The following is a 15,086-nucleotide window of genomic DNA, read 5'->3' on the forward strand; positions in this document are numbered from 1 at the left end:
TAATTACATCGGATAAGTTTAGATCCTAATATTACAGAATGTAACAATAGCACATAAAAAAGCAGGATGAAATATTCTCATTTATTATGAGTTGGAACAGAAATCGTTTCTATTTGTTTTCCTATCCAATAATCAACAAATTAGATTAACCTTCCCCCAATTGAAACCTAATTATAAAAGTCGTTAAACTATAATCAAAATAATAATTTAGAAGTTAGATGAACGACAGCATAATTCTTCATGAAGTGGAACTTTTGCCATATGCGGATTTCTTGACTTCCCAGCTGCAACAACGTCGATGTTTGGCAGGTAGAAGGAAAGCTACACACAGTATTTCCATCTTTCCTCCGCACTGTATATAACACGTGCCGAACGAGGTGGCTGCACGTGTAGTTGTTAAGTAGCAGTACTTTTGATTCCCTGTATTTATTCGTTAAAGTGTTATTATCACTTGAGAGTGCACAATTTCTTCTCATCGCTATTAGGAATAAATAAAATCAATGCTCCAAATCGTTTACTCTTTATAAGCTTAGCTCGCGAGCTCAGTGGCTCAAATGGCAGAACACTGACTTTGTACGCTCAAGATAGTGGATTCAATCGCGACTCAAGTGGAAGTCATCATCATCATCACCTGTTTACCCTCCAGGTTCGGTTTTTCCCTCGGACTTAGCGAGGGATCCCACCTCTACCGCCTTAAGGGCAGTGTCCTGGAGCTTCAGACTCTTGGTCGGGGGATACAACTGGGGAGTATGACCAGTACCTCGCCCAGGCGGCCTCACCTGCTATGCTGAACAGGGGCCTTGTGGAGGGATGGGAAGATTGGAAGGGATAGGCAAGGAAGAGGGAAGGAAGCGGCCGTGGCCTTAAGTTAGGTACCATCCCGGCATTCGCCTGGAGGAGAAGTGGGAAACCACGGAAAACCACTTCCAGGATGGCTGAGGTGGGAATCGAACCCACCTCTACTCAGTTGACCTCCCGAGGCTGAGTGGACCCCGTTCCAGCCCTCGTACCACTTTTTCAAATTTCGTGGCAGAGCCGGGAATCGAACACGGACCTCTGGGGGTGGCAGCTAATCACGCTAACCACTACACCACAGAGGCTCAAGTGGAAGTACTGCAGGAAAAAAGATAACATTGTTTTCAAAAACTGTAAAACAGGGACATAAATGCATTTATTTATTTATTTATTTATTTATCTATTTATTTATTTATTTATTTATTTATTTATTTATTTATTTATTTATCTATTTATTTATTTATTTATTTATTTATTTATTTATTTATTTATTTATTTATTTATTTATTTATTTATTTATTTATTTATTTATATCGATACAGCCTACAGTTGACTTCGGTCACAAAAGCTACCTGTCTCTCTTTTTAGGTTTACACCTTTTTAGCCTTTCTTCTTCCGAGATATTCCGCGCTTAAGCAGGTTTCTTTGGATCATCCCTCAACCCGCAACTTTCTTCCTAAAGATGGTCGTCTCCATTATGTCCTCTGGCTTTATATCATTTACCCGCATGTTTTGTGCACCCTTCAGCCAGCGACGATGAGATTTCCAGTTTTCCCTGGAAGGTTAGCAATTTGTGAGCCAATCTCTCTGGGTTCATTCTCTTCAGATGACCACAAAATATTAACCTTCGATTTTTTTATAACGGGGGTGATATTTTCGTCTCTCCCATAGAGTTCCTTGTTTGACCTGAGGTGGGTGACCAAGCTCTCGGGCACTTTCTTTGGACGCAAAATTTTTCTGAGGAGTTTTCTTCTTTTTCTCCTCCTCATTATTATTATTATTATTATTATTATTATTATTATTATTATTATTATTATTATTATTATTATTATATTTTTTGCAAGTTGTTTTACGTCACACCGGCACAGATAGGTCTTATGGCGACGATGGGACAGAAAAGGGCTAGGAGTAGGAAAGCGGCCGTGGCCTTAGATGAGGTTTAGCCGCAGCATTTGCCTGGTGTGAAAATGGAAAACGACGGAAAACAATCTTCAGAACTCCTGACAGTGGGGTTCGAACCCAATATCTCCCGAATACTAGATTTTGGCCCCACTTAAGTGACTGCAGCTATCGAGCTCGGTATTATTATTATTATTATTATTATTATTATTATTTATGTTTCATTAAATCTCAGTTTTCATTTAACGAATCTGCGGAAGGATTAGAGAAATAAGCCCATTAATGTTTTTAAGAGAGATGATGGATTCAAGACTACCTTCTCAAATAATTTTCCCCTGTGTGTGGTGGGCGATAGAATAACACCCACCGTAAACGCTTCCTGTCCTAAGAGGAAACTAAAAGGGGTCCCAGGGGCTTTTATCTTGGGAGCTTGGGGTAGTGACCACGAATCCCTTAGCTGAGTCCCGGCATTGCTTCCACTTACCTGTGCTAGGCTCCTTACATTTATCTTTCCTATACGACCTCCCTTGCTCAACTCTTGTTCTTTTCAGACCTCGACAGTATTTTTGTAGATTTGCGAGGTCTTTCCTACCCCATCGTCCCATCGTCGGTGCAACGTAAAGCAAATTGTAATTTAAAAAAATAAAAAAAATTAAAAAATCATGTTAGGCCCTTCTTGGCCCTTGGCCGATACCTTTAGTTTTCGAATAGTCTGATCCCTTCCATTCTGATTAGTGTTAATAGAGGGTGGCTACCCAGGTGTACCTCTTCCTAAAACAGTAATCACTACCACCATTCTCAAATAATTTGTATTTTTGTCGGTCCCAGTTCTCTTCAAAGCAATACTAAATAATCAGCTAATATTTCTGATATGAATGCCCACCTTTCCATATTTACAGCAGGAACAGACAATTCCACGAAGATCACCAAAATGATACTATTATAAATCAGTCATATTTATGGTAAAGCCTGCATATTTGAGTCATATTTCAAGTGTATTGCTAATAACAAGAAAATCCGGCCCTGCTTATTTTTAATGGACAGGAATAGATAAAATTATTTTTTTTCTTGCGAGGCAATGGTCAGTATCAGTGTCCGCTGCGATGCGCACAGCATGGACGGCACGTTGAGCACTGTACGGGCCCGTCCCGAACGCGGACCACCTGGTCCTCGCCAAACAAGACTCACTTGTTTCAAAAAGTATTCTATTGAACGTAGTGGAGGTCAACTCGGGGTCATAAAAAAACCGTCCGCGTGACCTTGCCGGATCAACACAGAATAATATTAACTTTTATGACAACACCGGCTTGGAACTAACCGGCCTGACCACGCGCTAGTTCCGTGGGAGAGTTCTTGACAAGTCCGGCGAGGGTCACGGTACACAGCACCTATTGTATGGAAGGAAGTGCATGTCGGCCTCTACAAGTGTCAGTACGTAGCCCGCCAAGTTCTCCGGCAATATTGGACAGTAAAAGAAATCACAGAGGAATCTGAAAAATGAATCAGAATTCAAGAACATAGATACATACATTTTCATTATAGACTGTTATACCTTTCAGCGTTAATTGTGTAAGCCTCTGTGAATTTACTAAACAACTTAACAATCCTGTTTGTAGCTAGCTCTGTAGTCTCGTTTAGTCCCATACCTCTTATCTTTAAATCATTAGGAACTGAGTCTAACCATGGTCGTATTGGTCTCCCTCTACTTCTCTTACCCTCCAATACCAAGTCCATTATTCCCTTAGATAACCTATCCTCCTCGATTCGCGTCTCATGACCCCAACCACCAAAGCCGGTTTATGCGTACAGCTTCGCCCATGGGTACATTCCTAACTTAACCTCTCATACCGAATACCCTTCTGCCACTGTTCCCACCAGTTTGTACCAGCAATCATTCTGCTACTTCTAACTTAGACTACGAATAAAATATCCTGAGTCCACCCAGATTTCACTCCCGTACAGTCAAGTTGGTCTGAAAACAGATCGGTATAAAGATAGTTTCATCTGGGAGCTGACTTCTTTCTTACAGAATACCATTGATTGCAACTGTGAGCTCACGGCATTGGCTTTGCTGCACCTTGCTGTATTAACATCTCGAGGGAATACACATCCTAAATACTTGAAATGGTCGACCAGTTCCAGTTTCGTATTCCCGACCTGATATTCAGTCCTCTTAGGTTTCTTCCCCGCTGACATCACTTTACTCCTGGAAATGCTAATTTTCACATCATACTCAAGTTCCAAGATATTAGGTACAAGCTTTCGGCACAGTCTACCATTAAGACCCAGTCGTCGTTGGCGTAGAATAAACTGCTGTCCGACTCGTTGGCAGAACGGTCAGCGTACTGGCCTTCGGTTCAGAGGGTCCCGGGTTCGATTCCCGGCCGGGTCGGGGATTTTAACCTTAATTGGTTAATTACAATGGCACGGGGGCTGGGTGTATGTGTTGTCTTCATCATCATTTCATCCTCATCACGACGCGCAGGTCGCCTACGGGAGTCAAATAGAAAGACCTGCACCTGGCGAGCCGAACCCGTCCTGAGATATCCCGGCTCTAAAAGCCATACGACATTTCATTTCAATAAACTGCTTACTACATTTCCACTCAACTGAACTCCCTGCCACTTTTAGCCTACCTTTCATTAATTTATACATGTAAGCTATGAACACATCCTTGTCTGTCACCTGTAAGTTACCTTCAACAAAGAACTCATTCTATCACCAGTTCTCACTGCAGTCCAATTGTCAAGATAAATGCCTTTGATTGCCTGTGCTAACTCCCGCTAATCCTATAATCCCCAAGTACAATTGACATCTTTTCCCTCAGCACTCTGTCATAAGCCTTCCCTAGCTGAACGAATTCAAGGAGGGGAAATCAAAACTCTGAGTTTTGCCTATGATGTTAGTTTACCCGCCGGCCCCGCGATGTAGGGATAGAGTGCCTGCCTCTTACTCGGTGGCCCCGGATTCGACTCCCAGCCAGGACAGGGATTTTTACCTGGATCGGAGAGCTGGTTCGAGGTTCACTCAACCTGCGTGATTACAATTGAGGAGCAATCTGACGGTGAGATGGTGGCCCCGGTCTAGAAAGCCAAGAATAACGGCCGAGTGGATTCGTCGTGCTGATCACATGGCACCTCGTAATCTGCAGGCCTTCGGGCTGAGCAGCGGTCGCTTGGTAGGCCATGGCCCTTTCGGGGCCGTTGCGCTATGGGGTTAGTGGGGGGGAGGTAGTTTACCCCCTTTCCCACCCGATCCGCACGAGGTTAGATTCTTTAAAGGTGTCACCCTAATGAGTAGCTTTTGCCATGTCAACCTGGACAGTAATGATTGTACACTTCTCTGAGAATGTATTTCTATCGCTGTGGTCAATCAATCAATCAATCAATCAATCAATCAATCAATCAATCAATCAATCAATCAATCAATCAATCAATCAACTTCTTCTTAAATATTTTCAACAAACATGGAGATGTACCATAATTTATTCCAGTCCACTGTTCCTCATCAATGATCTGCATTCAGGGCGGTCGCCCCGGTGGCAGATTCCCTATCATTGGCTTACCTCATATTTAAATTTCTTTACAATTGTTTACCTACTTTCTTCTTAAATATTTTCAACGAACTTGGAAATGTACTAACATTTCCCTTCATAATTTATTCCAGTCCATTGTTCCTCGTCTTCTAAATGAATATTTGCCCCAACCTGTCCTCTTGAATTTCAAGCTTATTCTTCTCCTTATGTCATTCGACGCCAACTCGCCAAAGACAGCTCGAAATATACCACATAGTCAAGCATCTCACGTCCTTACTCCCAAGTCTTCCCAGCCCGAAGTTTGCAGCATTTTAGTAACACTACTGCTGTGTCCGAAATCACCCAGAACAAATCTTGCTGCTTTCCTTTGAATTTTTTCCAGTTCCTGTATCAAGTAGTTCTGGTGAGGGTCCCATACACTGGAACCATACTCTAAACTACGTCTGGCCAGAGACTTACATGGCCTCTCCTTTACATCCTTACTACAACCCCTAAATACCTTCATAACCATGTGAAGAGATCTGTAACCTTAACTACCCGATTGATATGATTACGCCAATGAAGTCCATTCCTTATATTAACACGTAGGTACTTCAGCAGGTGCTAGGCCTACAATTTGTCGGTGCAAATGTTGAAACAAAATTTGCTGTGTAAGTGTAATGACTACAGATTAAATAGGATATTTGACTGCATCCTTTTTTTATAAATTGCTCTGATAATGTTAAAAATTGCTAATAATAGGCCTATAATTTGTTGTCATGGTTTGGTATTCTCTTCCCAAATGATCAGTTGCGAGCCGTTTATATTGTGATACTTAACAATTTATCAAATACTGGAAAAACTTGTTCAATATGCACCTAACTGGAGCACATTTTTTAGATAATATCTGAAGCCATCTCTTTTTAATTTTCACTCAGTTAATTTATAACTGTTAGGTTCTTCAGCATGCTGAAACTAACTTTGAGTAATAAATTTATAAACTACCTTAAACAAACATATGGTAACAGTTTTATACTTGAAAAATAAACAACTTAATTACAATAGAATGGCATGTTTCGTTCTTAAAATGACATGGATCTACGTTAGAGTGGAGAGAAAAGACTTCATTGCGATAAGTACCAGATTTCAAGTTCCTAATTATATAAACAGAAATAAACGTAAATGTTTACAGACGTGCCAACTCTACCGATTTAAGCGGGAAACTTCCTCCCTCTCTCCAGATTGCAGAGACTTATCTCCCGATTTTGAGAACAGATTTAGTATTCCTGTATTTTTTTAAATCCCAGGTGTTTCCTCGTTATTTAAGTAGCTGGAGATAATATACTGATGTTCAGTAGGCACTAGTAAGATTGATGCAATCAGCTGGTGGTGTTCTTAAATATGACAAAATCTCTAACGTAATGTTTTATACTCGTATTTTATAATTTCCACATAGCAATGCCGACTGTTAAAATATATTTTAGCATATTTACAAGGACAAGAACTCAATTCAGATCAAAGCTTCCCGAAAAAAGAATTCTGGAAAAAATTAAACCTTAAAACCCGTTCAACAAGGCCAGTGCTTTGAGCATAAATCTACTTCAGAAATTTACGAAGAGGCTTAAGGCATTTACAATGAAGAGTCGTGTGTTCTAAAGCTCAGACATTGGAGTATTTCAGTATTTATAAAATACATGCAATATTAATAAATTAATTAATTAATAAGAAAATTGCATAATCGAGTAGTATAATGTGTTAATATTCTTCAAAGTTACGTAATTAATGATGTGTCGTAATATATGGGGATATGCCGCAAAAAGAAATCTCCTGATTTTTGACTTTTGAAAGTTGGCACGTCTGTTTATAACTCACGCCATAATGTAGCCAGATCAACGATAGCTAACGCTTTGAGAGGACGAGGTTTTAATGTCTATAAAGAAGTACACGGTCTCTCCAACAGAAGAAGCAACCGACGCATTGCCATTATTGCGTTTAAGCCATCCTGTTCTGAAGGTTTCATCATTGATCCAACAATTAGGTTTGAGGCCAACGAAAATCAGCCAGAGGAGGTCGATGCGGATAAAAGAAGAATTTATGAAGAGACGGTGGACTTCTATAAGCAAAATTATAAGCTCTCATCCATCTCTCTAATCGACGTGATGTTATGTGCTCGAGGAAGCATACCTACACTTTTGTCAACTTCTGCAATACCTTTCAGCCGAATAGAAATGAAATGGCGTATGGCTTTTAGTGCCGGGAGTGTCCGAGGACATGTTCGGCTCGCCAGGTGCAAGTCTTTCGATTTGACACCCGTAGGTGACCTGCGCGTCGTGATGAGGATGAAATGATGATGAAGACGACACATACACCCAGCCCCAGTGCCAGTGAAATTAACCAATGATGGTTAAAGTTCCCGACCCCGCCGGGAATCGAACCCGGGACCCCTGTGACCAAAGGCCAGCACGCTAACCATTTAGCTATGGAGCCGGACAGCCGAATAGAGATTTCATCTATAACATTGTGATTACCACACTCAAAAAGTCCATCATGATCTTCAAGTACCATGCTTGTGGACCTCAAATCAATGACGTGCCTCACTCTTTTGCATACTCTTAACCTCATACGATATCATTATCTACTGTATCTCTAGCCATTATTGTTGTAAAGGTACTTTCTCTCCTTGTGCCACCTGCAGCTGCTGCGGGAAGATTATATAATAAATAATACCACCAGTCATATTTTTTTTAAAGGAACAAATATGGCAGAAAGGATTTTACCAGGTTTAGTTTTTATTTCATTTCTAGATCTTGCACCAATCCCTCAAATGTATTTTTTAAGAAAAAATTGAGCAAAGCAATTTTCATGTGGGAGAGGGTTATCTGAGTCTAGAAAAGATATGAAAGAATTGCTGATTGACACGGAAGGAAGGAACTCAAAATCTCTAGGTGGATTGCCGCCTTTCCTTGGCTTCTTCCCGAAGTGATTGATCATTCAAATTCTAACTGATATAAATTACCAATTCATTGTAATTATTATGGTAGTCATAACTCTTGTAACCTTATTCTACTACAGTACCTTCGAATATCATTTCTTGCACTACATTACTCCTACACCGAATTAAAATTAACCCTTCTGAACTCTCTCAGTTCTTCCCGCTTCCCTGTAGTACTCACTCTAACAAGTGTATCAACCTTGCGATTACCTTTTAGTTCCGTCATCTACTCCATGCTTTAAGGCTTTAAGTTAACTAAACTAATAACCTTCAAAGTTATAAATAAAGACAAATATATTTAAGCCTTAGTTTTCCTACTCTTTTCGAATTGCAGTCTAATGTCATCATTGACTATAAAGTCTGGTCGGAGAGAAAATTCTCCTAAATAAATTTACAGTTTACCGCCTACACCTCAGTCATCCCATTGCAACAATGACTTTTCTCAATTAATCATAAGGACATTATATTTCATCTTTGGTGCCTGGGCAGGAATAGTAGGCACATCACCTAGCTTGCTAATCCGGGCAGAGCTAGGACAGCCTGGGTATCTACTTGGTGATGACCAAATCTAGAACGTAATTGTTACAGCCCCCGCTTTTGTAATACCCCTGCGCCAAAAGTAATGGAAAGCAGTTGAACGAAATCGGGTGATGCAGGAAATGCAAGATAAAGAAATTAAACCTTTAAGGAAGTAGATGAATATCTTTACACGGGTATTACAATAACACCGAGAATGGCACAAAATGCAGGCTAGCACAGGCAAGGAAGACCTTTCCTAAGAAAAGGAATTTGCTTGCTTTTAAAATTGAACTGCAAATTAATGTTTTTGAAGACATTATTGTGGAGCGTAGCACTCTATGGAAGTGAAAAATGGCGAATAACTACATCGGGGAGAAAGAGAATAGAAGCATTTGAAATGTGGTGTTACTAAAGAATACTGGTGGTGAGATGGGTAGGCTCGATCAGGAGTAAAGGGATACTGAATTGTATAAAAAAAGATTTGGCGAAATTTAACCGGAAGAAGGAAGATAATGATAAGCCATATCTTGAGACACCCAAGACTTGTTAGTTTTTGAGAGAAGTGTGTGCGTAAGAACGGTAAGGGCAGACCTAGCCATGCATGTGAAAAACAAATTAGAGTAGTTATAGGATGTATTAGTTGCGTAGAAGTGAAAAAATTAGCTCAGGATATGGTTGCAAGTACAGCTGTTCAAACCAGTCTGTGGACTGATAACCTCGATGTTTGGCACCCGAAGCAGCAATCATCATATTAGTGTTCGCATTACCTATTCGTAGTTATGTGGTTAGCGAACGATTCGTCTGCTGAACAAATCCTCCGTTTGAATGCTGGGTCACTCATAGAGCCAGATTTTTGTCAGAGAACACGTGCCTGTAATATTTGTTGCATCGCTCTGTTTGGTGTGTCTGTACTGTAAAATGTGAAAACCGTACTCCACCCACATCCCTGTTGCAATTTACACACCACCAATTGAAGACTCGGTCAAGGCCGTATTGAATTACTCAAATGCATTCGACCCAATCATTCGGTCGCCATTACGATGAGGTAATGACGTTATGAAATACGACCGCATTGATTGATACAGCGGGCAGTGGATTTCCATATGGATCTTCTGCACTTGTTCCTTTCCCCAACCAGTTTGAGTCTGGTCACTGAGGGATGGCTTTCCATATTCTGATCCATGAGAAAGGGGAATGAAACACTCCATAGCTTTAACTAGATGTCAGGAGGGATGGTAGACTGCGTGATCGACACAGTGCCATAATTGCTAGCTTTCTTCCAGGTTGTGTGAGTCTCGAACCCCGATCGATTCCGGGTTGGAATTTCCATGTGAAAAAAAAAAACCCACAAAAAGACACGTGGCGTCTGAAATGGTAGCTGGTCGTAAAGACAAACCCATAATGAGCCTGGGTGGTTCCAGAAACACCTAGGAATGGGTTTTCGGTCTTGAAGTGTAAGAGATACAACGATGTTCTTATGGGCTCTGAATTAGGGGGCATGGGAAGGTCACAAAGGTGTCCTACCTGGATCGCTTGCATTTGCGTTATTTACTCACTTCTGACAGGTTCCTGACTTTCCTCCTTCATGTCTGAAATCTCTTGTTAAACTTACTTTTTTTTTTTTTTTTGCAATTTTGCAATTTTGCTTTACGTTGCACCGACACAGAGATGTCTTATGGCGACAATGGTGTAGGAAATGGCTAGCAGTGGGAAGGAAGCGACCGTGGCCTTAATTATGGTACAGCCCCAGCATTCGCCAATTGCGAAAGTGGGAAACCACGGAAAAGGATTTTCAGGGCAGTCACGTTTCTGTATCTCGAATTCTGATTTATCTTTTGGCTCGGCGACTGGGTGTTTGTGTTCCTCCTCACCCTTTCCTCTACATATTCAGACATCACACTACACTGCCTACCACTACAGAAACACGCAATAGTGATTACACCCCTCCACATAGGGTTGGCGTCGGGAAGGGCATCCGCCCGTAAAACAGGGCCACATCCACATGTGCGACACAGTTCGCAGCTGTGATCCCAAAAGGTGTGAGAAAAGCGTAAGAAAGAGAGAAGTATGGTCTCAGCTATCGTGTGCAGACATTTCAATTTTACGCCATCTGGCTGTCCGCTCGTCAATTTGGACGTTCCGTTTCACTCTAGGTCTACTAGATGGCAGAGTAAACCAAATTCCTCTTGGGCGTCTATGGCTGAGTTTTAATGAATTTTGTCGGGTAAATAGCAAATGTGTCACCAGAGATCTTTCACATGCCGACACCGTACGAAATGGAGTGCCGAATGGAATTTGTTCCGCCCTTAAAAAATCCAAATACCTCTGCGGAGTTTGAACCCGCTATCTTGGGATCCGGAGGCCGACTCTCTACCACCGGCTATGATCACAGCACAGTGAGTCACGCACTAACACTGCAAGCTGCCGAGCTAATATATTACTTAAAATGATGTGTTCGTTCTGTGAACATTGAGCAACATTCCTGGTTCCTCATATTGACTGTGTATCAGTGTGATGCACACCATCCAGCTTGCTGATAGGCAGGTCGCTGGCGCGCTGTTTCGACCTGACAAGTCGACAGCGAATGAAAAGAAATGAAGGGTGTTCATCAATAATTCCTTCCTTCACTGCTGTCCGACAAACATGTGACGAGCGCTGTCCGAAAGAATCCGGTTGAGGGGTGGGGGGTCATGTTCCCGTCACGACTCGTCATGCCCTACGCTCCGGCTATGACGGGTACCAGTGAACATCTGGCTTCACAACACATTAGCGCCCTTCACATTGTTACTTTATATTTTATTTGTTTGACTAGCTGTTGGGTATGTTTAGAAATTGTTTGCAAGTGACGTCATCGAAGCCTTCCTTCGTGTTGATCCGTTCACATTATGGTGTTTTTTAAATATTTCTTTTTAAATTTTACAGTCTGCTTTACGTCGCACCGACACTAGGAGGTCTTATGGCGGCCATACGATACGAAAGGGCTGGGAGTGAGAAGGAATCGATCGTGGGCTTAAATGAGGAAGAGCATGTGCCAAGTGTAAAAATACGAAAACACGAAAAACGATCTTCAGGGCTGACAACAATAAGGCTCGAACCCACTATCTCCTGAATGCAAGCTGACAGCTACGTGACCTCAACCGCGGAGCCACTCGCTCGGTATTATTGTGATAGTAAGTAGGCATACTTGAATAAAAATTTCCTCTTCTAATCTATACTAATATTGTGAGGGAAAGTATGTGAGTTTGTTTGCATGTCGACGGTAATATCGACCGGGCAAGTTGGCCGTGCGGTTAGAGGCGCACGGCTGTGAGCTTGCATCCAGGAGATGGTGGGTTCGAATCCCATTATCGGTAGTTCTGAAGATGGTTTTCCGCGGTTTCCCATTTCCACACAAGTCAAATTCTGGGACTGTACCTTAATTAAGGCCACGGCTGCTTCCTTCCAACTCGTAGGCCTTTCCTATCCCTTCGTCGCCATAAGAGCTATCTGTGTTGATGCGACGTAAAGCCACTAGCAAAAAAAAAAAAACACCACGGTAATATCGGGATTCACACAACCGATTTCAGTGAATTTTTCATTGGTAGAAAGCTTACTTCTTCCAGATTATTACATATATAAATGAACTAGATGATCTGGGGAGCAAGCAATTCTAATAAAAGTGGAGCAAGTTAATTACGTATCTGGAACCCTTACAAATTACGCTGTCATGTTACAGCAGTAAGGCATTTGTCTGATGTGAAAATGGGATAACTATCTACTTGCTACTGTCGATGGAATTCGAATTCACCATCTCTCATCTTGTGGTCGTTCCTTCTCGAAATACCGTTATGTGACTATGCTGAGGGGAGAGGTACTGACCCACACATGATTTATGCAAATACTGAACCTTACTACATTACTTACATGCGTTATAATTAGCTTTACGTCGCACCGATCCGGCTCCATGGCTAAATGGTTAGCGTGCTGGCCTTTGGTCACAGGGGTCCCGGGTTCGATTCCTGGCAGGGTCGGGAATTTTAACCATCATTGGTTAATTTCACTGGCACTGGGGCTGGGTGTATGTGTCGTCTTCATCATCATTTCAACCTCATCACGACGCGCAGGTCACCTACGGGTGTCAAATCGAAAGACCTTCACCTGGCGAGCCGAACATGTCCTCGGACACTCCCGGCACTAAAAGCCATACGCCATTTCATTTCAGTTCATGTCGTACCGATACAGTTTATGGCGATGATGGGATAGGAAAGAGCTAGGACTAGTAAGGAAGTAGCCGTGGCTTAATTAAGGTACAGCTCCAGCATTTTCCTAGCGCGAAGATGGGAAACCACGGAATTTCTTTTATTTTTACAATTAACTGGCTTTACGTCGCACCGATACAGATAGGTCTTATCGCGATGATGAGATAGGAAAGGCCTAGGAGTGGGAAGGAAGTGGCCGTAACCTTAAGTAAGATACAGCCCCAGCCTAGTGTGAAAATGGGATGCCACAGAAAACCTTATTCAGGCTGCCGACGGAGGTGTTCGAACCCACTATCTCCCGAATACTGACCTTAGATCACAGAACCATTCTATTCAGAGTTCTAAGCTCAAATATTATCACATAATAGTTTGCCTCGGTCCAGTGACGATATGCAAGTTTACAGCTGCTGGATCAGTTTCGTTTCACAAACCCGGACCGTAAATATACTATTATTATTATTATTATTATTATTATTATTATTATTATTATTATTATTATTATTATTATTATTGGTGACCGCTGATGTAGATACTGACTGTTACATCAGTAACAGCCATGTTCATCGAGGCGTTACGCTGTAGGGGACTGTTTTGTGGAAAGAAGACTCTATATCCCTCCTCAGCTGCTCGATCCAATCAATAGGGAAGGTTTCTTTTAAGATTAGAGGATTTTTGGCCCCTCACGATTCTTGTTTACCGGCTTGTGGTCACACGGCCCGCACTGGACGTTGGTAATTACGCCAAACCAGGTATACAGGCCGAGAAGAAAGGAGATTTGGTCGCGAGATATGATACCTTCTGTTGGAGATTCACCACCGATTATAAAAGTAACCCCTCCTGTTTCCCCTCCCTGACCTTTTACCAACCTGCTTTGTGATTCTTATGGAAATCGCGTCAGCGAGTCGGACAGGCAGGGTCTAGCCCAGCTGGGCAGACCTGGCGAGGACGGGACGGAACGGGACGGTAATAGTAAACCTTTCATCGGCTATATCATTACTATCTCCCTTCCTCTCTATAATCCGATGATGTCCTGGAATTGATGCCCATTAATTTGCTGACACTCGTATTCATACAGAATACTCTGGAATTGCACCCCATGACATTCACCGTATGAAAACAGGTCTTAAATCGGTAGGGGATACGTTTTACTACAAAGCTTCCAATACCGATGTTAACTTATTATTATTATTATTATTATTATTATTATTATTATTATTATTATTATTATTAACTTTGTTCAGATTATACCAGTTATTTCGAGGGTCACTTACGCCCCGCTGAATCTCATTTTGGTTTTTGATCGGGGGTTTAGGACCGGATGACCTTCCTGACACTGCGTGACTTTTTAGATGAAAATTTCAACCCAGAATCGACTGGAATTCGAACCTCAGTATTCTGCGTGAGAAGCCAGCACTAAGCCACTGAGCTAATCACGGGCCAATTATTATTATTATTATTATTATTATTATTATTATTATTATTATTATTATTATTATTATTATTATTATGCTATTTGCTTTACGTCGCACCGACACACATAGGTCTTATGGTGACGATGGAAGCGGAAAGGCCTAGGAATGGGAAGGAAGCGGCCGTGGCCTGAATTAAGGTATAGCCCCAGCATTTGCCTGGTGCGAAATGGGAAACCACGGAAAACCATTTCAGGGCTGCCGACAGTGGGGTTCGCGCTCCTAACCGCACGGCCAACTCGCCCGGTATTATTATTATTATTATTATTATTATTATTATTATTATTATTATTATTATTATTATTATTATTATTATTATTATTATTATTATTATTTCCGAAAAGTGTGATATAATTTAAAAATGGAAGACGAAGGAAAGGTAATTTCTACTTACATATCGGTGTTTCCATCTTAAATGATTGTTATGCCCTTGAATTCAG

General features: G+C 41.5%; 1 protein-coding gene across 2 annotated transcripts in view; it reads left to right on the forward strand.

Annotated features, from left to right (window-relative positions):
* Positions 1 to 15,086, forward strand: part of svp (COUP transcription factor 2) — a 603,142-nt gene that overhangs the window by 166,716 nt on the left and 421,340 nt on the right. The window contains exon 4 of one of the 2 annotated variants that reach the window (XM_068229481.1): positions 10,318 to 10,323. The exons of the other annotated variant lie outside the window; for it this stretch is intronic. Coding sequence (XP_068085582.1) covers positions 10,318 to 10,323 — 6 coding nt within the window. The remainder of the gene's footprint in view (positions 1 to 10,317; positions 10,324 to 15,086) is intronic. 2 annotated transcript variants of the gene reach the window in all.

This window comes from Anabrus simplex, chromosome 1, assembly GCF_040414725.1.
Source record: "Anabrus simplex isolate iqAnaSimp1 chromosome 1, ASM4041472v1, whole genome shotgun sequence".
Taxonomy (NCBI): Eukaryota; Metazoa; Arthropoda; class Insecta; order Orthoptera; family Tettigoniidae; genus Anabrus; species Anabrus simplex.